The sequence below is a fragment of the Acomys russatus genome, chromosome 9 (genome assembly GCF_903995435.1).
Source record: "Acomys russatus chromosome 9, mAcoRus1.1, whole genome shotgun sequence".
Lineage (NCBI taxonomy): Eukaryota > Metazoa > Chordata > Mammalia > Rodentia > Muridae > Acomys > Acomys russatus.
The window spans coordinates 41,512,292-41,534,131 of NC_067145.1; the positions used below are offsets into that span (position 1 = coordinate 41,512,292).

Consider the following 21,840-nt stretch of genomic DNA (forward strand, 5'->3'; position numbering starts at 1 on the left):
TTTTAAGTTATAAAACCACGAGGAGAGAAGTAAGTTCATGTCCTACTCGGCAAGGTTGTCACTCCTAACTCTGTTATAGCAATTCTTTCAGACAGTTTTCTATGATATACAGATAGGCCAGGCACTATCCACAAGAGCCCAAAAAACATAACCAAAAGAAGGGCTAGGCCCCCCATGGTGTTGATTTTCCACAGCTAGTAGCTGTCATGGGGCTACATGTGTGTACTTTACCTTTGGTTCTCATAACAGCCTTTGAAAATTAATTTATCAGTTTTTTTTTTTTTTTTTTACTAATCTTGTTCTAAGAAACATATGCTTTACTTTTATATTTCTATTCTTTGAATAGAATTCTTTGAAATTTTTATATGTTTATACAGTATGTCATAGACAGATCCCCTTCAAACAGCCCTGCCACACCCCAACATTCATCTCTCTCTCTCAACATTGTGTCTTCTGTTTTGTTTTGGTTTAAAAATAACCCGCTGAATCCCACTAGTACTAGCTGTATATACACAGGTGTTAGCCATGCATATGGGCGGCCTAGCAGTGGTCACCCATCCTCAAGGAAAAATGACTCTGTCTCCCTCAGTAGCTGCTAACTGCCATTAACTCTTTGGCTAGGGGCAGGTAATCAAGAGCTTCTCTTCCTTCTTTGTTGGGAATTTAAAAATAGAATATCTTCTATTTATTCTTTGATATATTTTTTATCATGTATACAGTGTTCTGCCTGCCTGGAGAGGGCATTAGATTACATTATAGATGGCTGTGTGCCACCATGTGGTTGCTGGGAATTGAACTCAGGACCTCTGGAAAAGTAGTCAGTGCTCTATCTGTCCAGCCTCTACTCTTTGATACTTTTGTACATGCAAATAGCACATCTTAACCATATGCACTCCTAACTCTCCCCTCCTCCCAGACACGCCAGATGCCCCCCTCCTGACCCTTTCTCTCCTCCTCCTCCTCCTCCTTCTTCTTATTTTCCTGTTAAGAGTGCACTGAATCCAATTACTTGGATTGCTGCCTGCCTGCTGGAGTGTTCAGGATCTTGACTTGATCTCATGCTGGTAACCAGAGCTACAATGAGTTCATGGGTACATTGGCCCCAAGACAGTATTTCACAGCACTCCTTCACATACTCCAGCTCCTAAATTCTTTCCAAAATACTTGACAAAATCAATCAACCTATGAGCGGAATGAATTTTAGCTCATAGTTTCCAAGGTGTCAGCTATCGTGGCAGACTGGCATGGCAGAGCAGAGCAGCCCAGGCAGCCAGGAAGCAGGAGGAGGGATTCAGAGAGATGCCAAGGAAAAGACACTCCCAAGGGCCTGCCTGCAGTAACCTGCTTCCTACAACCAGCTAGATCCTAGCTCCTCAAATTTTAAGCTGGCTTTCTGGGATTATGTAGGTTTAAGAGTTGAAAATATAGCTGGGCACAGTGGCACACACCTGTAAGCCCAGCACTCGGGAAGGCAGAGGTAGGTGGATCTTTGTGAGTTTGAGGCCCTAGCCTGATCTACAAAGTGAGTTCAGGACAGCCAAGGCTACACAGAGAAACCCTGTCTCCAAAAACAAACAAACAAACAAACAACCCCCAAACAAACAAACAAATCTGATTTGGGGGCTGGAAAGATGGCTCAGTGGTTAAGAGCAATTGCTGTTCTTGCAGAAGAATGTGTTCCCCAGCATTCACACTGAGTGGCTCATAATTGCATGATTGCCTGTAACTCTGGCTCCTGGGGGATCCAACATCCTCTTCTGATTTCTATAGGTACCACAGGTACTCTCATTCTCTCTCTCTCTCTCTCTCTCTCTCTCTCTCTCTCTCTCTCTCTCTCTCTCTCTCTCTCTCTCTCTCTCTCTCTCCCTCTCTCTCTCTCACACACACACACACACACACACACACACACACGTGCGCGTGCGTGTGCAGACAGAATAAAAGAATGAAGAAACTTGTTTTAGATTTTTATCATGTGTCCGATAAAATCATGTCTTATAAACTTTCAAATGCTCATTTTGTTGTTGTTTGTTTGTTTCTTTGTTTTTTTGTTTTTTTGGTTTTTTTTTTGAGACAAGGTCTTTCTATATAGCCTTGACTGTCCTAGTACTCGCTTTGTAGACCAGGCTGGCCTAGAACCCACAGAGATCCACCTGCCTCTGCCACTTGAATGCCGAGAGTAAAGACATTCACCACCAAGCCTGGCTCAAACGCTGTATTTTAAATTTCAGCTGGTCCAGATGACATCATTTTTGCAAGATTATAGATTGTATAAATCAAGATTAGTACCATTGACTTAATCCCTGCCTTTAGAGCCTTTCCACATCCAAGCAGAAACATCTTCAGCTCTACCCGGTGGGGGTGAGGTGGTAGCCCCACCCAGGTCAAAGGAATGCCTGTGACACAGCTTCTCAGCCAGATAAGAAGATTCTGCGTCGCTGAGCAGAAACTGCAGCATTCACTGCCTGCTTGTGCTTATGCGTGTGAAAGGTAAATGACTCCTTGACATCCCCTGAAAGCATCCCAGGACGTTGGGGCTTTTGATCATAAGACTTTAGTATTTGACTTGCACTCACACAAGATAGCCAAGAGCAGAGCGAGGTGAAGGGGCCTAGCTCTGTTCCGTCTGCTATAACGTGTCAATATTCTTTTCAACAGCTTTCCTAAAATCCATATCGGGTTTAAAATTTGAGAGCATCTGAGTCATTTTGAGTTTTTATAGCCCTTTCTCTTTTTAAAGAAAAAGGTGCAAGTAGAATTTAGGAGATAGGCTATGAACCAACTCTGTGGGCCTGCAGGCTTGATCTCTTAGTAATACATTTGACGTGATGTTTTTGGGGTCTCTATTGAAACCCACCAAAACTGCATCCCTCCTTTTACCCTCAAGGATTCAGGTCCTGGTCCTTTCACTCCCTTGATTCACAGCAATGCCTTTTTAGGAACTGTTTTCGGGGTATACACAGCTTAGTAAGGAGCAACTCTTCACTTCCTCTGGCCACAAATGACTTCCCTCAGACAGCTTTTCCAGTTAGTGAAAACCTCTAGACAGATGGTAGAAAGTTGGAGTTTATAGAGAGACAGTGAAATAAATCTAACAACAGTGAAGGAGAGAAAAGAGGGGAAAGCCAAGAATTTTCTAGAACCAGTACGGGGACCTGGGTGCTTAGACACATGCTTAAAGCAGGCTTTCTGAGACTGCTTAGACTCATGGGTAACAAGCTTCCTGAGACTGTGCTGTGAGTCACGGAGATGAACTTTCAGTTTGCATTTAGTTGCACTAGGTGGTTTTGTTATATAAAGTCAGAACCTTAAATGGCAGAGTGGGCTGGGTCAGTTTCAGGCTGCCTTTATCCTCAAGACTGAGTGGCTGTCAGGCAGGAACCTGTGTCTCATCCTGTAGCTATGACTATGAATCACTACCTAAGTTTGTATACTCTGAAATAAAGCAAGTGACATGCTACTCTTTTGATTCCAAACAGGTGACCAGAATTCTAAGTTATACAAGTGCCCCTGATCTGCAATCATGGTAGTGATTTTATTTGTTTCTCTGGCTTTATTTTGAGACAGGGTCTTGCTACAGAGCCGGAACTGGCTTCCAGCCCGATCGCAAGCCTACAGCCTACACCTGGTTCCATATCTGATTACCCTCAAGATCTTTTGTCTTGAGCTCTTTGTAGTGGCTTCATTGATCTATACTGGATTTAAGCAATCTGGACCTCTGTGTGACCACAGATGTTTACCGCTCCCTACCAAACTCTAACTCTCTGCGCCAGTCTCTGATAAAACTATGCTGCCATGTCTGTCCTCACTGTCCCAGGGATCTGCCCAACAGTCAGGTTTTGACTGTGGGTCAGGAAATTATGGTTTTACTACACTGATATAAAACCACCAAACTTAAGCAGGAATGAGTTAATGTAGGTGGAGTGAAATTAAGTAAAGGGTTTGTTAACCTCCAGTTTCAGATACTTGCTCAAGAACCGTTTGAAATCACCTGCGAGGCATCCCCTCACTCTGCATTCTTGCTTTACTAATTTTAATTTCTAAATATGTTAATTTTAAAACGGAATTTGTTTAAAATATTCATTTAGAGCTTACTCCTTTCTAAATATTGAAAACTAAGATTAATTATCTTTAATTTAGAAAACAACATGTATATATTTAATCTCTTACCTACTTTGTAGGAACTAAGTATTTTGAAGAGTTTATTTTTAAAAAAATACAATTAAAAACAAGTGCAGAGGCATAAAAGAAAAATTTAAAAATTCTACAAGGCCAACAAGGAACTAATTAGAGAAGACAGAGTTGGGTCACCAAGGCCAGAATATGCTGGTTCTTAAACTTCTGCAGTTCATTCTGCAGTCAGGTTACGGGATACACAGGAGTCTGTCTTTTCCAGATGCTTCATTTGTAGCACATTTGTACCACAGCATCTAGGAACGAAATGTACAGTTTGTATTGCTTTGTTTATCCATTTTAAAAGGCAAAGACTGGGCCAGTGAGATGGTCCCATGGGTAAGAACACTCACTATGCCTGAATGAGGCCTGGAGAGAAAGGCGCGTACTTACTCCATAAAAGTGTGCACACATGCACACTCACACAGATACACCACACACACACACACACACACACACACACACACACACACACTAATGGTGGGTGAGGATTCACTTAGACCTACTGTGATTTGAGGGGCCTGGGTGGGTTGATATTCCTTGGGGGCCTCCCCTTCTCTGAGAAAAGGAAAGGGGGGAATAGCAGGAGGAGGGTGTGAGGGCAAGACTAGGAGAAGAGGAGGGAGGAAGCTGGCATCAGGCTGTAAAGAGGTTAAGTTAATAAATAAATGAAAAAGTAATACCATTTTTAAAAAGTAAAAAACCAAAAGCCAAAAGAGTGAAGAACAGGCTGGGTGTTCGTAGCTCAGAGAGGCACACTTGCCAGGGTGCAGGTGCTATGAGCTCTTCCCTAGCAATTCAGAACCAGCCAACCAACCAGCCCCCACACAAAACCAGTGTTAGGGCCAGAGATGGAATCAACCAAGATGTGTAGAGGAAATGGCATATTTGCCTTCTTTCTTTTTCTTCTTCTTCTTCTTCTTCTTCTTCTTCTTCTTCTTCTTCTTCTTCTTCTTCTTCTTCTTTCTTCTTCTTCTTCTTCTTCTTCTTCTTCTTTTTCTTCTGCATTTTCTGAAAGTTACAGACACCAAGGAGGAAAAATGGAACAAGACATAAGAAGGCATAGGACTTTGAAACTTTGAGAAAGCCAAATATAAAGTAGTGTTGGCACCATACAAAACGTACACACTATTTCTAGAAATACTGCTTTAAGTCAAACTTTTATTTTTAAAACTTGAGCCTCTTTGACACAATAAAACGAAACTAGACTATCATTTCAGTGAACCTGGAATGCAAGATAAATGCACTCAGGGGAAAACACACAGGATGTGCATGTGTGTATGCATAGACGTATGTAGTTAGAAACCTTGAATTCTGCTAGCTTATAGGTATGAACACAGTGTGCACAGCAGTGAAGAGTTTTACGTCATTTCTGGTCAGAAAACATTTTACTAAAATGAACAAGATGCCACAACAATAGAGTACTCAAACATGGATCTAATTAGAAATCATCTGTTAGAGATGTCCCTAAGAGACATTGCCTCTTTTCTTTTGCAACGCTTTCATGAGGTCTGACATGAAATCTTGCTCGCTGCTCTTTGGTGCACCGGGGAGTCCTTGGTTCTCTTGCCTCTTGGGGGGCACTGGGGGCCTTTTGGGGGGCATTGGACATGACTTGGTCTTCTCCTGGGAGAGACCGGGTGGGGGTGGGGGCGGGGGTGGTAATGCGGAGCCTTCAACAGCTGCAGGGGGTGGGGGTGGGGGCGGTGGCAGGAAGTCAGGTGGCTCCTCCAGCAAACCCGGCGGTGGGTGGGGGTAGCTCGCTGTCACAGTCCTCCTCGGGCGGGTGGGGGGGGGGGTGGCGGCAGGAGGGTCCTCTGGGTGGGCGGGAAAAGTGCAGCTGCCTGGGCCCTTGGCCTTGGGTGGCAAGGCGGGGCTGCCACAGGTGTCAGAAGATCGTCTTAGTGGAGGCTGGGGCGGTGGCAGGCTGGATTTAGGGTGATGGTTCTCCCTGGCAGCTCCTGGGTAGTGGTTACCCAATCTTCGCGTGTCATCCTACAACATATTGACAACAGTTCTTGACAACACATCTGTTACGTGGCACTGACATTGGTTGGGATTGCCCCATTCCCTCCCACACTGGGACTAAGTGTGCTTATGAGCCCGCCTTCCTCCAGGTAAGGAATAATTAATTCTAGATGCCTTTGGCGTCATTATATGCAAGTACACAGCCCCAACTCTCTGTAACTGGGCATCTCAGCCACATTTACTCTAGGAAGTGTTTACTGTCTTTCGGTCATGAACAGACCTTTCCGAGCAAGTCTTATGCAGATGTTGACTGTTTCTCTAAAATATGAATAAATCCCAACTTCTTGTGGGGGATACCTTCAGTTTTATTTCCAAGCAGATCTCATTCTTGAGGCAGCTCAAACTAGAAGGCAGATGTTTCTCTAAGACTTCCTACCTAAGACAAGCCATCAATATCCTGGGCATATGAAGAAACACAATTTTAGGGGTGGTGGTGGTGGTGTGTGTGCACTGTGCTTCTGTGCCACACCTTTGATGCTATAGAAATAATTAAGGGGCATCTCAGAGTGTTCACAAAAATCTCTTGGCTTAAAATCTGGTCAAGAACGTGTGGCTGGGGAGTTCAAAGCGTCTAGGGATGAATCGACCAGGGTTATTTGTGCATAGTATCAAACTGCCTCCTAAATATTTATTTCTATATCCTTAGGTGAGTGCAGCTCAGTTCCCATCAGAGAAATCTCTTTGTGCAGAGACGCACACTGGTCAAGGTGCAGAGAACAATTATCAGTGCAGCGCTCAGTGGGAAATGGATCACCTCGTAATACCACCTTGCCCCAGTGCTCAGGTCGCTTGAGGAAGGAGGAGCAGAAAGACTGTAAGAGCCAGAGGTTGGGGAAGATGAGGGTGCAAATGTGTTCTGGACATGACAGGACCATGACCTACATGGTCAAGCTACTTGACACTCCATCACAGTTGGGAGAAGCCCAGGAGCTCTCACCCTGAGTGGGGATCTGTTGACAATGGATGGCCCTATACCCATGAGTATATAGGCAACATTGGACTCAAGAGGGTTGTGAGAATAAAGAGAAGATGAAGGTGAGAGGGCAGAGTGTGTGGGAGTGAGGGGTACCTGAGAGGAGCTGGAGTAGGGGATTGGGATAAATGTGCTTGAAATACACTGTGTGCATTTTCAAAGAATAAATAAAGAATATTATATTTTTAAAAAACTCTCTTTGCTTAGATATTCTACTTGGTTAGGATGAAGAATGTAGAAATGAAGAAGCCAAGAGAAATAAAATCCTGTCTGGGTTTTACAAAACCAGCCATGAAGGATCGCTTCCTGGTGGAGGGGATGCTCCATTGTTCCCTTGGTTGTGGATGGTGTTTCTATGCACTATTATTTCCACAACAAAGGTTCCGGCTCCTGGACTGTGAACTTCAAAGGAGGAGCCAATCACAAGCTTTGCCACGGAAGCTTTCAGAAGGGCACCTGGTCTAGGCTCTCAGTTTACCTCTCTCTCTCTTTCTGTCTCTCTCTCCCTCTCCCTCACCTCCTCCCCCGCACCCCCCGCCCCCCCACCCCCACGTGCACGCGCGCGTGTGTGTGCGTGTGTGTGTGCTATTAAAGTCAGGTATAGATTGACTACTATCTGCTTTGTGTTATAATGAGACCAAGTGGAATAAGCCCTTGATGTGTTCCTGACGTCCAACCATGATGCACGCGCTGTTGGTGGAGGCAGAACAGCTGACCCGGCTTAAGTCTCTAAGACTCTAGAGCATCCACCTCTGTCAACAGCGGGCTTGACAGTGACAACCACCACAGTGTGCTTATACAAAGGCAACGTCCCCAGCAATCCCGGGCAGCTGAATTGAATGACTACGTTCTAAACCATCATCACTTTAATTTACATTTCATCAGCTTCTGTTTTAATTTTTTCCTTTGCTCGACAGCCTGAACTACTGAATATTAAACTTAGATTTTTTTTCCTAACAAAGTACTTTTTGATGAGTTTCATTTTTTTTATTTATTTACTGAGCACGCTAAGCTAATTAACTTGTGATATATTTCTTTAAATTTTTGGATCAGACAGTTTGAGTGTTGGTATTAACATAGAAATCATTTCTATTCTGGGCTTCTTTTATTTCTTTGACTTATAAAAATACTTCTTTTTGACTAATTTTACAAAAGTAATGAAAATATGACAGGAAGAAAATTGTGTAGTGGGACTGTCAGGCTTGGATAGATCAGAGAAACAGCTTTTAAAAGTCTAAAATGGCTTTAAAAAACTATAAGGCTTTCAATAAACACCAACATATTCACTTTTTACCACTGAAGGGGTGAGTACAGTAAATTGTTGAAGAGTGCACACAGACTCTAGTATCTGGGTTGTAGGAGAGGGCCACAACCAATTAAAGCTGTTCTAAACCACGAGAACGACTCAGTGAAAATTAGAGTCATCTGGGACATCTGAATTGGATTAATAACTAAATTACAATCAACTATGGGTCTTTATATAGATTTCAATTAATCTTCCTTAGTCTCTTTTATAGAAAAAAGTTATGGAGGATGTTATACTACACAGCTGGTCTGTCTGTCTATCTATCTGTCTATCTATCTATCCATCCATCTACCTATCCGTCTGTCTGTCTGTCTGTCTATCTATCTATCCTTGTGGTACAGGCAGTGGAACGCAGGCCCTCACACCCTCACACATGCTGTGCCACTGATCTTCACCTCTTCTCTTGGTTATCATCTAAATGAGTTTTCTTCTCCATCACCCTGAGCGTGCATTCATGTCATTAACCAGAAAATGTAAAATGCACATTTTATAAGTGGACCCCTCTTAGGAGTCTTCTGATTTGGTTTTGGGGTTCACTTCATATAGGGCTTCTGACTAACATTGAATTGCTCTGATATATATTTCTTAACAGTAACTGAAAATCTCAAGGTGAGAGAACATGAAAGTCAATACATGAAGGAAATCCCTGTGTCATAATAAACACAACTAACAAACACTTAGGACATCACAAAGCAGTGTGATTAACAGCTGAGCTGATTCTAACTTTCACCTCTAGCCTAGGGCGCTTTAAGATAAAACATGACCCCATTTCCTAAATGAAATTATAGTGCAGTGGCTTCCCAGTTGTATTTGGAACTATATTCACGTTTTTAAAAAGAAAAGGTAGCAGGACCTGCTCACAGGCAGAAGGCAGGTTTTTAGGTACCACTCGACAGGCTTTGTGTGGGTCTGTGATTTTACCTTAGTTGTTTCAACTTGTATCTGGGCCTCTTGGAGAATCACACCCACTGAAGGTGCAGCCGTGGGCATCTGGCCATTGGGCTGGCTGCTGCCTGTTTTAAGTCCTGAGGGAGGAGAAGAAAGAACAGAGTGAGAAGGCATTTTTGCTGTTCTCAAAGGAGAATCTGCAAATACAAAGCCCTTTACCTCATAAAGCAAAAGGGAACATTCGCAAACATTTCACAAAGCCCTGTATGTGAGGACCTGTGTCTAGTCAAAAGCCATAAGGCTTTCAGTAAACACTAAGATTTTGCAGCGGGCGGCAGTAGGTGGATGGACACATAACTGATTGAAGGCACAGAATTAGAGTACTCAGCCCTAAAGTGGGGCATCTTTGTCACCCCTCTCTCCACCCAGGTTCAGGGAATACCACTGAAGAGGAGGGGTGGAGGATGTCAGAGCTAGGTGATGGGAGGACTGAGGTGATCTGTTGTCTTTTGGATATCACAGGGCTCTGGCACTCATGAACTCACACCCATTGTGTTGACCTGCACAAGAGCAAGCCAGGCACACTTCAGGTGCTTTCAATTGCTGTGGCTCACTGAGGAGCTACTGGCTACTGCCAGCTGCTGTGGGAGAGAGGGATTCCAGCTTGTTAAAAATGTGCAGCCAGTTTCCTGGTAAGTGAAGGCTTTTGTGGGACATGCTCCTTGGGCTAGTATGCAGATATAAGTGAGTATATACCATTTGAGTCTTTTTGCTTCTGGGAGGGGAGGACATCCTATTGGGACTCTAAATGAGAGACGCATGGGAGAATAGCAAAATGAAAGGATCCAGAGGGTCCTAGAAACCTACAAGTAGAACATTATGATAGGCAGACTTGGGCCCAGGGGTCCCTGCTCAAACTAAGGGCACCAGCCAAGGACAATACAGGCAGTAAACTTGAAACCCCTTCCCAGATCTAGCCAATGGTCAGAACATTCTCCACAGTTGAGTGGAGAGTGTGATATGACTTTTCTCACGTACTCTGATGCCTCACATTTGACCATGTCCCCTGGAGGGGGAGACCTGGTGGCACTCAGAGGAAGGACAGCAGGCTGCCAAGAAGAGACTTGATACCCTATGAGCATATACAGGGGGAGGTAATCCCCCTCAGAAACAGTCATAGGGGAGGGGAATAATGGGAAAATGGGGGGGGGGGGAATAGGAGGATACAAGGGATGGGATAAACATTGAGATGTAACAGGAAAAAATTAATAAAAAATAATGTGCAGCCACTGGTAGATTTCCCAAGATGCAGTGGATAGTCCTATATCTGTGCGCATAAAGGCGGCACTAATGGGATTTAGTGTCTTATTTAGAAAAAGAAAGAGTATGTGAATTGAAAGGAACCTTCCCTGCGGGGGTCTGGAGGGGGTTATGGGACATAGCTATGTCCAGGCTTCGTTGTGTACATGTCTGAAATTTTCAGGAATAAAGAAAAAAATTAACATTACAAAATTGCTGCTCGAGTTGCTGATTTGTTTCATGGAATGATTCTTAAAAGAATTTTAACTTGAGAGTAGAACAGAATTTCCAGTGATCTCTGAAATAGCCCTACACACTCCTGCCATTTTTGCACTATGTATTTGTACAAAGTGTCATTCTCAGCACTTGATGGCTATAAAAATCAGAATACAGATCAACTCTAAGAAACCCTGACAATGTTCTATGCCTTATAGTCAAATATCCAACCAAGATTTAGTTCTCCATGTAAAAATTAAATAGGTACATCCTATATTTCATTAGTATATAAATTTTATTTCATTGCAGTAAATAGTAAAATTACATGCATACAACATTTGTTTTAAGATAACACTCTATGATTCATTCTCAGTAAGTGTTTGATTTGTGTACTTGCTTTCTATTGGATACTAGCTTCTGTTTATACTAGATAGTTCTCTCAACTGTGAAAGGGGACTGTAATCTACATGCTGAGGAGCAGTTATAGCCTGTGAATTCTGTATCCATTATAACCAACCAAAAAAGTTTGGAAATCAGTGGCTTTTACTGAGCATGTGCAGGTTTTTCTTTGTCACTGTTCCTAAGCAATACAATATAACAACCATGCACTTGTAGAGTGCTCAAGGGGTTCCTAGAATCTGTCAGGAAACCAAAGGACAGCTCTTTATGTAAAGCACCGAGCTCATTAGGTACCCAATCTGAGTAAACCAGTCTTAAAAAACACAAGTCAAGGTTGTGTTACCTTGAAATTCAGTGTCTAGCACTGGGCATGAGGTGCTAGCCATCTGTCAGGGAGGAAAAACAGCCGGGCACGGCTCCATATCTGCTCTGAGTATTCCACACGATATTTGTATTTTACTAAGACACATCTTCTTGCAGCCCATTCTAAAAATCATGACCAACACTTTATTTATGGGTTGACTGTGAAAAAGTAGCCAAAGCTTTGTGAAAAGTCACCTGGAAATAGATGCAGGTGTAAACATGTGGGTTGCAGGTGTGTGCATGTGGGGTGCAGGTGTGTGCATGTGGGGTGCAGGTGTGTGAGTGTGGGGTGCATATATTCCAAACAGTGTCTACAAAGCTTGCTTTTTAAAAATTTCATTTTATTCTATTTTTATCCTCCCATCTCTCTCTCTGTTCTTTGCACGTGTGCATGTGTGTGGGAGCAGATGTGCTCATGCATGAAGTCATATGTGGTGACTAGAGGTTAACAGCAGGGTGCCTTCCTTAATTAATTCTTCACATTATGATTATGATTATTGTTATTGTTGTTGTTAGTTTTGAGACAGAGTCTCTCATTGAACCTGGAGCTCCTTAGCTAGACTGGATGTTCAGCAAGGCCCCAAGATCCATTCTACCCCTGCCCTCTAGTGCCTGGGGCACCACATCTGGCCTTTACATTGGTACTGAGGCTCTGAGCTCAGGCTCTCACAGTTGCACAACAAGCACTTTACCCAGAGAGCCAGCTCCCTAGTCCCCGAGAGAGTTCACTTTTACACAGTGTACTGGAGGACAGGCGTGGGCCTCGAGCTTGGGGACTGAGTGGGAATCTCTTGTCAGCTTTTACCTGTGGAAGGCTGCTGAGCTGGTGTTGCTGTACTGACAGTCCCCAGGTTCGTCCACCGAGAGGCGAGGCCAGCTCTTGCCACAGCCCGCTGATAGTTGTCATAGAGGGTCTTTCCATACTAGGGAGGGAATAGAAGAAGGAAAAGGAATCCATTTATTTCAAGTTTTGCACTCCACTGCAAGATATATATATATATATATATATATATATATATATATATATATATAGAGAGAGAGAGAGAGAGAGAGAGAAAGAATGTTCTCCTGGTCCAATTTGGATTTTGGGGGTATATTTCACTGATTTCTCTTTCAAATGTCAAACAGTTTTTTTTTTTCTAGATTAGCACAATCATCAAGTTCGCCCATGTACACATCAGAGGATGGGGCTAGCTAGCCACACAGTTCTGATAACAAGTCTTCATGTAACTGTTTAGTAGACTTAACTGCCCCCTTTTTTTTTTCTTTCTCTCCCTTTCAATGATGGGACCAAAATCAGGGCCACACACTTGCTAGGTGAGTGTTCCACCACTAAGGTACTCACCTTTGGCCCAATCTCGTTTCTTAATTGCACACTATGTTTGCAGTTCTCTCTGTGAATCTGAAAAGTTTGTTTGAAGGTCAACTCTGATTGTCAGGCCACTGGGCAGGTGCGTGTTTGTGTAGTTAATACTATGCAATACAATACGAGGTGAGTGACTACACTTACTGAGGGGGCAAAAATCCCAACAAATAGACAAGACAGCATGTACCCAGGAGTGGTGAAATGCTGGCACTAGTAAGCTGAGTGTGCACTCACCTTGGCAATCCTTATTCCCATAATCCACTGTGCGAGCGTTCTTGCATCATCACAGCAGAGATACTTGATGTACTGAGATTCCTTCTGAATTTGAGGGTGCTACACAGAAGCAATTTTGAAGATAATTAACAGACCCAGTTTATTAAAAGCCCAAAGCACCCTTTCAAAAAGAACATAAAGAAAAACTATGACAATACATATGATGTACTGAGATGGTGGAAAATATCTGGCAGTAGTATTAGGATCAGGAAGAGTCAAAGATGTCATCATGAGGCCCAGGCTGGCTTTGAACTCATGATCTTCCCATCTCAGTCTTCCTGGCCGTTGAGATTACAGCTTAGCCCACCTAGCTGTAGGTGCGTTTAAAACTGCTGAACTGGTAGCCTGGTGGCACAGGCCTGCAACTTCAGATACTAGGGAGGTGGAAAAGAAGGATCACCAGGTTGAAATCTGCTTGAGAAACTTGAGATTTTGTCCCCAAAGTAAAAGGCTGGGGTATAGTTCAGTGGCAGCACACTTGCCTAGGCTGTGTGAGGCCCTGGGTTCATTTCCAAGCACCATTAAGAAAAAGGCCAAATTTAATGACTAATTGAATGAAAATTGAATGAACAGATTTAAGAAGCCTCTTGTGTGATTTAATCATAAGCACTTCTTGTAATATGTCAGTAATATTTTTATATCTCCATTTTAAATGCAGGAATCCTTCCAATCTGTTATGTGTTTGTCCCTCATTGGAAACCAAGTTGAGTCTCTATTTATCAGATAAAGGGACTTAGGTAGTTTTATGTCACAACACTAATACTTATATAAATCATAGTCTTATTAACCCCCACCCTCACATTTAGTCCATAGGTCATTTCTTTTGCCAAGAATTGAGAGTTTGCAAAGACCTCCCTTTCCTGATGATGATCTCACATCCACATGGCGCATCCTCTGCAGGGAGGATGGCATTCTGTCATCCAGAGTGTTTCTGTCTGTCCTTAAGTGGCCATGAACATGTGTTGGTGAGTGTGTGTGTGTGTGTGTGTGTGTGTGTGAGTGTATGTGTGTGTGTGTGTGTATGTGTGTGTGTTAGTGTGTGTGTATGTGTGTGTGTGAGTGTGTGTGTATGTGTGAGTGTGTGTGTGTGTGAGTGTGTGTGTGTGTGTGTGTGTGTGTGTGTGTGTGTGTGTGTGATGTGGCAAACACAATGACAAGATTTCCTGCGTCTCTTCTCTTGATTCTCCTATCAGTGTAGCTTCTGTTTCTATTTGGCTCTGACACATTGAGCTCTTTATTGGACAGGAACTTTGCCTGTCTTATTTGTTCTGGAAGATCCATGGTGCATAGCACATGTTTTGCATGTGGGAGAACTGCAACCTGGATGTCAAAATAATTGTTTAAAGAAACAAATAAGCATAGCATTGACTGTTGCATGAGAAATAGCGAAGCCATAGGTAAGAGGCTGGCAACCAAACCTAGGATGTGAAATATGTATCATGTCAATTTTCATGGGTCATTACAACTTCTATTACACTTTATTGTATAAAAAAGTACCAACTAAGACGTGTGTGTGTGTGCGCGCGTGGGCATGTGTGTTTCCTTAGAGCGGCTTGCTAGTTTTGCCAGGATAAGCATAAACTAGTGCTACTAAAGATCAAAGAGTTGCCAGGAGATCTGGGAGCATGGCAGATTTGGCTTCCATGGGCAGCAAAAGGGCGAAGCAGCAAGTCCTCTCTGAGATGCCGCTGCATAGACCTTTCCACTGTTGCTTCCAGCACACTCACTGACCTTTGGAAAAGCAGCTAATCTCCAAAGCTGATTTGAGCACAGGGCACTGTGCCTCTGAACTTCATCTGGGATATGAGGGAAAGCGTGTGGACTGGCTGCCCTGCTAGCATTGTGTGTGACGTGCTCCCTCTCCCTCCCCCTGCAAGACACGCAGACTGCAAGAGCTTTAGTTATTTCTAAGTTTAATTCCTTCTGGTTTTAAAAATGATAAAAGCTGATGTTTGGAGAGCTCACTGTATGTCTCTTGAACCCTAGAGTTTCTGAATTTATTCTGAACCACTGAATACAAACAACAGACTTTAAAGAACTTCTAAAGAACAGGGGGGAAAAACCCAGAAGATGTAAAAATTTCCTGTCTGTGGTCTTTCCTGGCAGCTGAGAAAAGTTTATCCTTTTAGTTGGACAGCTTCCTTTACAGAGACCTATTCAGCCCTCAGAATTTGCTCCAGCCTGGCCCAGAAGCCAGTTCCCATGCCTATCCCTATTAGAGTTCTTCTCATCTCTGAGGAGTCCACCTGGTACTCAGACTATTTATTGCTGTAGTTCTTCAGTCGGCCAGTAGATGGCGGCAAACACTTTTGGATGGCTGCCGCACAGTGTGCAGTTGTGTTCAAAGCTCGTCGAGAAATTCTCAACGTTCACTTTTAGTGCTGTAAACCTTACTCCAATAATCACGTTCTCTGGAGAACCTTGAAATTGGAAACATCAGTCAAATCAAGCAGTGAGGTCCAATAGCAATAATAATTTGTTGTATTAATTAACCTAGAGGTCAGATTGTTAAAAATGTGAGTCAGGTGCTTGGTGGCTGGAATGTGACGGTCCGTAAATGCCTGCAGCATTCTCAACAAAGAAATCTGCAAGGCCAAATCAAAGCTCTCATCGTTCACTGTCAGAACACAGCTGCCTGTCCTACAACAGAATTTGTGTTCTGACTAACACGTGAGAGGGGCACTGGTCTCAACAGCAAGCAATATTTAAATTCTTCTTAAGAAAGCTCCAGAGGTCAGAGTGAAGGTTCAACAATTAATAATAGAGCTCGCTCCACAGTCAAGAGGACCATCTTTTGGATCCCAGCACCCCATAACAAGCTGGGCATCCCCGCTCTGAGTATGGAGGAGACCGAAGGACAGCTGGGGTTCGCTGGCTTCTAGCCTAACTGAGAAATAAGGCCCAGTGGAATAAGACCTTTGTTTCAGTGGAATAGGCATAGGGTCTTGGAAGGAGATGCCAGATGTCTTCTTCTGCTCTCTGTTTGTGTGTACTCAAACACATGCACATACATTTACATAGATACGACAAACATGTAAAGAAATACATAGATGAAAAAGAAATATGTGTAATTTTTTTCCTTCTGAGACACTTAGAAATCTGATAGTGTTACCTTGGGCTTACTATTACTACTAAATACTTTGTCTGATTTTGGTTTATTGCATATCATAGGAATCACATTCTCAGAAGCAGTCAGCAACCTGTGCTGTAATGGAGTGCACCAACTGTTTGTGCAGAGGTGCTTGTCCACTTGAGAAGTGTAGTAGACTAAGTGCGCTATTCACCCAAATACAGTAAAATATGGCCATACCCTGAAATCAGATGGCTATCAATATAAAGCAGAGGCCTCTATGCTTCTGCCAAGCCTCTGACTTTGTGGTTCTGAGGCAAGCTGGCTGGTGGACGCCAACTTCACAATTTGGAGGTTCTTCAGGCTCCGTGACAAAGCCTCAGAGCTTGTCACAATGCTGGCTTTGGTCACTTCACTTCACCTACGGGCTCACGTCCTTATTGTTCAGTTGGCCGATAAATCACTTGCAAAAGGGCTCGAAGGAAAGACTGGATCAACGCCACTAGCTGGATTGTCCCTCGTGACCCTGTTGTCTCTGGCTTGAACAAGAGAAACTCTTAGACTAGTACGGCCAAAGCCATTACAGAACGTTCTTGCTAAAAGAAGGGATCCTAGTGTCCTCTAAACTTACAAAATGAGCAAAGACGGCACCAGACACCGTTAAGCAACTTGTCTTGGGGGTAAAGGTAGCATAAGAATCAAAACTAGAATAAAAGGCCCTTTTGCTCAACTCCTGGTAGCTGAGCAATATCTCTGGGTATGTAAACAGATTGCTCACACCGCAGATGGCAAATGACAGCAGAGGAAGACAAATGTCATCAAAGGTGGGACTATTCTCAGATATCATAATAAAGTTTTTAAAAGGCTGAAAAAAACCTTTTGAATGAGTGTCAGAATGTTTGGGGAATGTCAAGAAATTCTATGGAAGGTTTGGAAAGAGACCAACTCTAAGGTGGAAAGGAGTTATCAAGGGCCTTTTGCTGAGGCATGACTTTATAAGCTCTGGGGCCACTGGGCATTTTAAAACATCAATGATGCTGAGGTGGACATGGAAGATGAGCTTGAAGGATGACCAGAGAGTGGAAGGAGTGAATGGGAGACACTTATTCAAAATCAGGACTTCTGCCTCAAGCATTGGATGAAAAGTGTGAAGATAAAGGGATTTGGGGGTGATTTCTCTGTTGTTTATAGCTTGGCAAAGCAGGTGGCTGTTAGAGATCTATGTCTGCTGTAAAAGAAATGTCACCCAGATATTATCAGGCTAAGATGAAGTTTTACTGAATTTTAATGTGTGCTCTAAATCCTACGACTCTTCCTCCTGGTAAGAAGAGGGGAAGAAATATACGCAGACACGCACGGAGACGATGACCATGTGCTCGTGTACAAGGGGACTGGCATTGTGTAGCTACAAGATGAGGAATGCAAACACTGCTGGAAACTTCCAAAATCCAGATGAAAGGAACAGAATAGATCTCTCTAGACTTCAGAAGTAACTCAGATTTTTTTTCCTTCATTCCTTTTTAAGACAAGATCTCATGCTGTTCAGGGTAGCCTTGAACTTGTAATTCTTCTATCTCAGACTCTATAATGTTGGAACTCACCATGCCAGGCTCTAGCTTTGATTGTGTGCGTGTGTGTGTGTGTGTGTGTGTGTGTGTGTGTGTGTGTGTGTGTGTGTAGGTCAGAGGACAAGTTTTGGGAGTCAGCTCCCTCCACCACCATGGATCCAGATACTGAACTCAGGTTGTTACACTTGCGTGACAAGTGCTCTTCCCACAACTCCAATTTTAAAACACAAAAGTACTACATTTTTGTTGTCTTTAAGCCAACTGATTAGTAGTGTGTTAGGAAAGCAGTGAGTGGAAAGCTACCACAGGGGTGATGGGATCATTGATTTTGGGAAGGATTACTGAGAGAAGGGATTGATAAGGAAGGGAGGAGGTTGAGCTACTGTGTGGAAGGTGATGGTTGAGGTACCCCTTAGATTTGTGATCACTACAAGTGAAAAAAGGTGTATCGCCACCACAATTTGGAATATTTTGCATAGAGGTAGTGTCTGGAGATGTGGCTAAGAACGTGAATTCTGAGAGAGCAGCTGTAAGCAACACTTAGATACATTCAAGACCAGGTGTCTATATGACTTTTTCTGTGTTCCTGGCTGTAAATCTGCAATTTTCTACGAGTCGTCTCAGAAACCTCATTTGCAGTAAAAGTCGTATTTTATCTGCCTTGTGCAATCCTTGGGGCTGATGTTTTTGCCTTATCAGATTGTAATCTCATCTCAAGGTATGTTTGGAGCTAAACTATACATTTACTGAAAGAGACAGAGAGAGAGAGAGAGACAGACAGAGAGAGAGAGAGAGAGAGAGAGAGAGAGAGAGAGAGAGAGAGAGAGAGAGAGAGATGGGGGGTGGGGAGAACGTTTCTTAGTAACCCTTAACATGTAGCATGAAGGCTACGAAAATGGACATGGCTCTTCTTTGAGAAGCCTACAGCCATGCAGGAGTGTGTTTTTTCATTTTGTTGACTTCTTTTTCTATCAACCCATATGCTTAAATATATACTAATCTCTCTTCTTTTCTCTCTCTCTCTCTTTTTTTTTTTTTTTTTTTTTTTTTGGTTTTTTGAGACAGGGTTTCTCTGTGTAGCCTTGGCTGTCCTGGACTCACTGTGTAGACCAGGCTGGCCTCGAACTCACAGCAATCTGCCTGCCTCTGCCTCCCAAGTGCTGGGATTAAAGGCGTGCGCCACCCCGCCCAGCCTACTTATCTCTCTTCTAAATAAACTCCAACTCTACTTCAAATAGGCTCATCCTAAAATCCTTTCTGCAGCCACATCATGGATTCACCTTTACCTGAGTGGAAATCTATGAGAATAAGGGAAGCCCTCCTGCCCCCCGCCGGCTGTTGGCAGCCAGTCTGACCTGCACCATCACTGATAGTCACGACACAGGGAAAAGAGTTTGGAAGAACAACAGCACCTGAGCCACACTGCGGAGCTCTCTTCCCGACTTGGCCACTTAGAGCTCAAGTTCCATATCCACGAATGGACGTGGAAGAACAGTCTGCCATTACTCCCACCATCCTTCCAACATAAGCAGGAGGCACAAATGTGCTAAACCCAGGAGGAGGCAGGGCGCTCTCCTCAGCTATCCTCTTTCTGACCTACACAGAGTGGGACCTCATGACCTTTGCACTTACAGATCTTGTTCCTGGAGTGTTTTTCCTCCTGTTACTATTCCCTTCTCATTTCATTGGTGTCTTTTGCCAGATGTCACTATCTTTCCCATCCAAAGGAACCTTGGCCTTGGCTCTGGTAGGCTCTGTCCCTTACCCTGCTCTGTTTGGATTCAGAGCTGCACTATTTGTTGTCACATTGCCTGCCCGTCCCTTCACTGCCAGTCCCTCACACTGACCATAAACTCAAAATAGGGATCATTGGACATTTGTTTTCTCTGCACCTGGAATGTGCTCAGAAGAGAGCGGTCATTCAGTAAGGACTGGATGAGTGAGTGAGTGAATCCAGCTCTCTGCCTTGCTCCAGTCCCTTTACAGCCATGGCTCTGGGCTTCCCCTGATGAGCACAGGATTGTTCAATAGCAGCAATGTCAGGATTTGGGGCCAGGTCATCTGGGTGTGGGCTTTTTTTTTTTTTTTTTTTTGAGTATTAGTAATATCTAATGGGTCTGCCTTCTACTGGATGCCAGTAAGTAGTACCTAGTCCCTGTCTCAAGTTATGAATATCGGAATGTTTCTAGATATAACCAAACACCTCCCGGAAATAAGAAGGCCCTGGATGACAAGACTGGGAAGCGACGTGCCGCCTAGGCTTGTATAGTGTTCGTTATTGTTAAAATTATTGATAAATAACTAACAGTGGGTACACAGTCATGGAAAGACACAGTGTGTCTAAATGAAAGCCACATAATATTGAGTCCTTAATGAAGCCCTGAATTCCAGGACATTCTTTGATTACAATAAAGCAGTGGTAATTGTGGAGGGACAGTTATTGAATATGATTGGCTGGGCTGGGTTATTATATTAAGACCCAGAACAAATGCAAACAAACTTACCTTAGTCTAGAGTCCAGAACTCTGTGGGGGCAAGGGACACTCAATACATCAAGTGTAGTTATAAAATTAACCCATCTGCAGGTCTGAGTGCTCTGAGAGTCTAACTTTAAAACATGTCAGTCACATCAAATCTCTGATAATAAACATTCCCTTCTGACACTAAGCACCTTTAAAAGTCCCACCGCCTAAGCCTGGCATGGTGGCACCTGCAGGTAGCCCCGGCCTGGGAAGATAAAAGCAAGAGGACTAGGGGGCCCAGGACAGCCTCAGCTACGCAGGGAGCTGGGGGCCAGCCTGGGTGGCATGGGACTTAAAAAGAGGGTTTACAACCTGGGTAATTATTTTTAAGGTTTGAAAGTCATCTCTGTGCTGTTTTTATTTTTAATAGAAAATGTTGACAAGATATGAATTTCAAAAACCATCAAACAGTGGAACAAAAATACAATTAGTAAAGAACTGAAAACTGGCCTGTTTTACTAGTGGAATTTTAAACTAATCTGCTCACAATATAAAACTTGTATTTCCAGAATTGATAAGGGCTCAGACAGATTTAAAATTTTATCATCAGATGAAGGCTTTGGGCGGGGTGTGCTTGATAGATATCACCATGCTTTGCTATTTTGGTTCAAAACTACACATTTTATAATATCATACTTACATTTTATGAAATCACAATAACATTTTTCCTTAAAATCCAATCATAATTGATATGGCTTAGAAGTCTAAACCATGACATACCTTTAAAACAAAGCAGTGGTCTGTGGGTGCTTTGTATTTCATTTTACACTGAACCCCATAGTAGATGTTAACATTTGCAAACTGTATAAAACACGCCAAATCTCGGGATGTCTAAAAGACAGGAAAGAAAAAAATCTCTCTGAGATGGCAGTTACTAATTTCCTCTGGTTCTTCTTGATGCTGCAACATTCTTTTAGTAGATAAAAACATCGAATTTTAGATAATTTATATGAACATCTGTGCACAGTTTTCTCTAGGTCAAGCCTACATAAAAGACGAGACAACCAGCGCTGGTCCTGCAAAGGAGCAAAAGGTGCCGTGGTTGCCTTGGCATCTGTTTTGTGGTCTCTGAGAGTCAGAACTGACTGATCATGAACTATTGCTACTGATACCATCACAACAAGGTGACCCCTGTTGGGGGCGTCACTGTGACTTTTGCTAGTTGAAGTCAGTCGCAGGGTTTGTGACTGGGCATTAGCAAAATAAAAAGCAAGCCCCCTCAGGATGCAGAGTGAGCAGTAAATCTGATACTCAGGGAATTAGCACACTCCCCATGCTCTTTCATGGTTTCTCCTTGGGCTCTCAGGGTTGCCATGGAAACAGAGACCTCTCTTCTGTGTATAAAATGTGCTGTGACAATGGCAGACTCTATAATCTTCATGTTTGGCTTCGCTTCGAT

At 43.2% G+C, this 21,840-nt stretch overlaps 1 protein-coding gene across 1 annotated transcript in view; it reads right to left on the bottom strand.

Annotated features, from left to right (window-relative positions):
- Positions 1-5,423: 5,423 nt before the first annotated feature.
- Positions 5,424-21,840, bottom strand: part of Apbb1ip (amyloid beta precursor protein binding family B member 1 interacting protein) — a 101,052-nt gene continuing 84,635 nt past the window's right edge. Inside the window, exons 10-14 of the mRNA XM_051151236.1 lie at positions 21,162-21,272; positions 13,243-13,341; positions 12,448-12,565; positions 9,399-9,502; positions 5,424-6,165 (exon numbers count right to left, since the gene is read on the bottom strand). Coding sequence (XP_051007193.1) covers positions 5,638-6,165; positions 9,399-9,502; positions 12,448-12,565; positions 13,243-13,341; positions 21,162-21,272 — 960 coding nt within the window. The 3' untranslated portion in view covers positions 5,424-5,637. The remainder of the gene's footprint in view (positions 6,166-9,398; positions 9,503-12,447; positions 12,566-13,242; positions 13,342-21,161; positions 21,273-21,840) is intronic.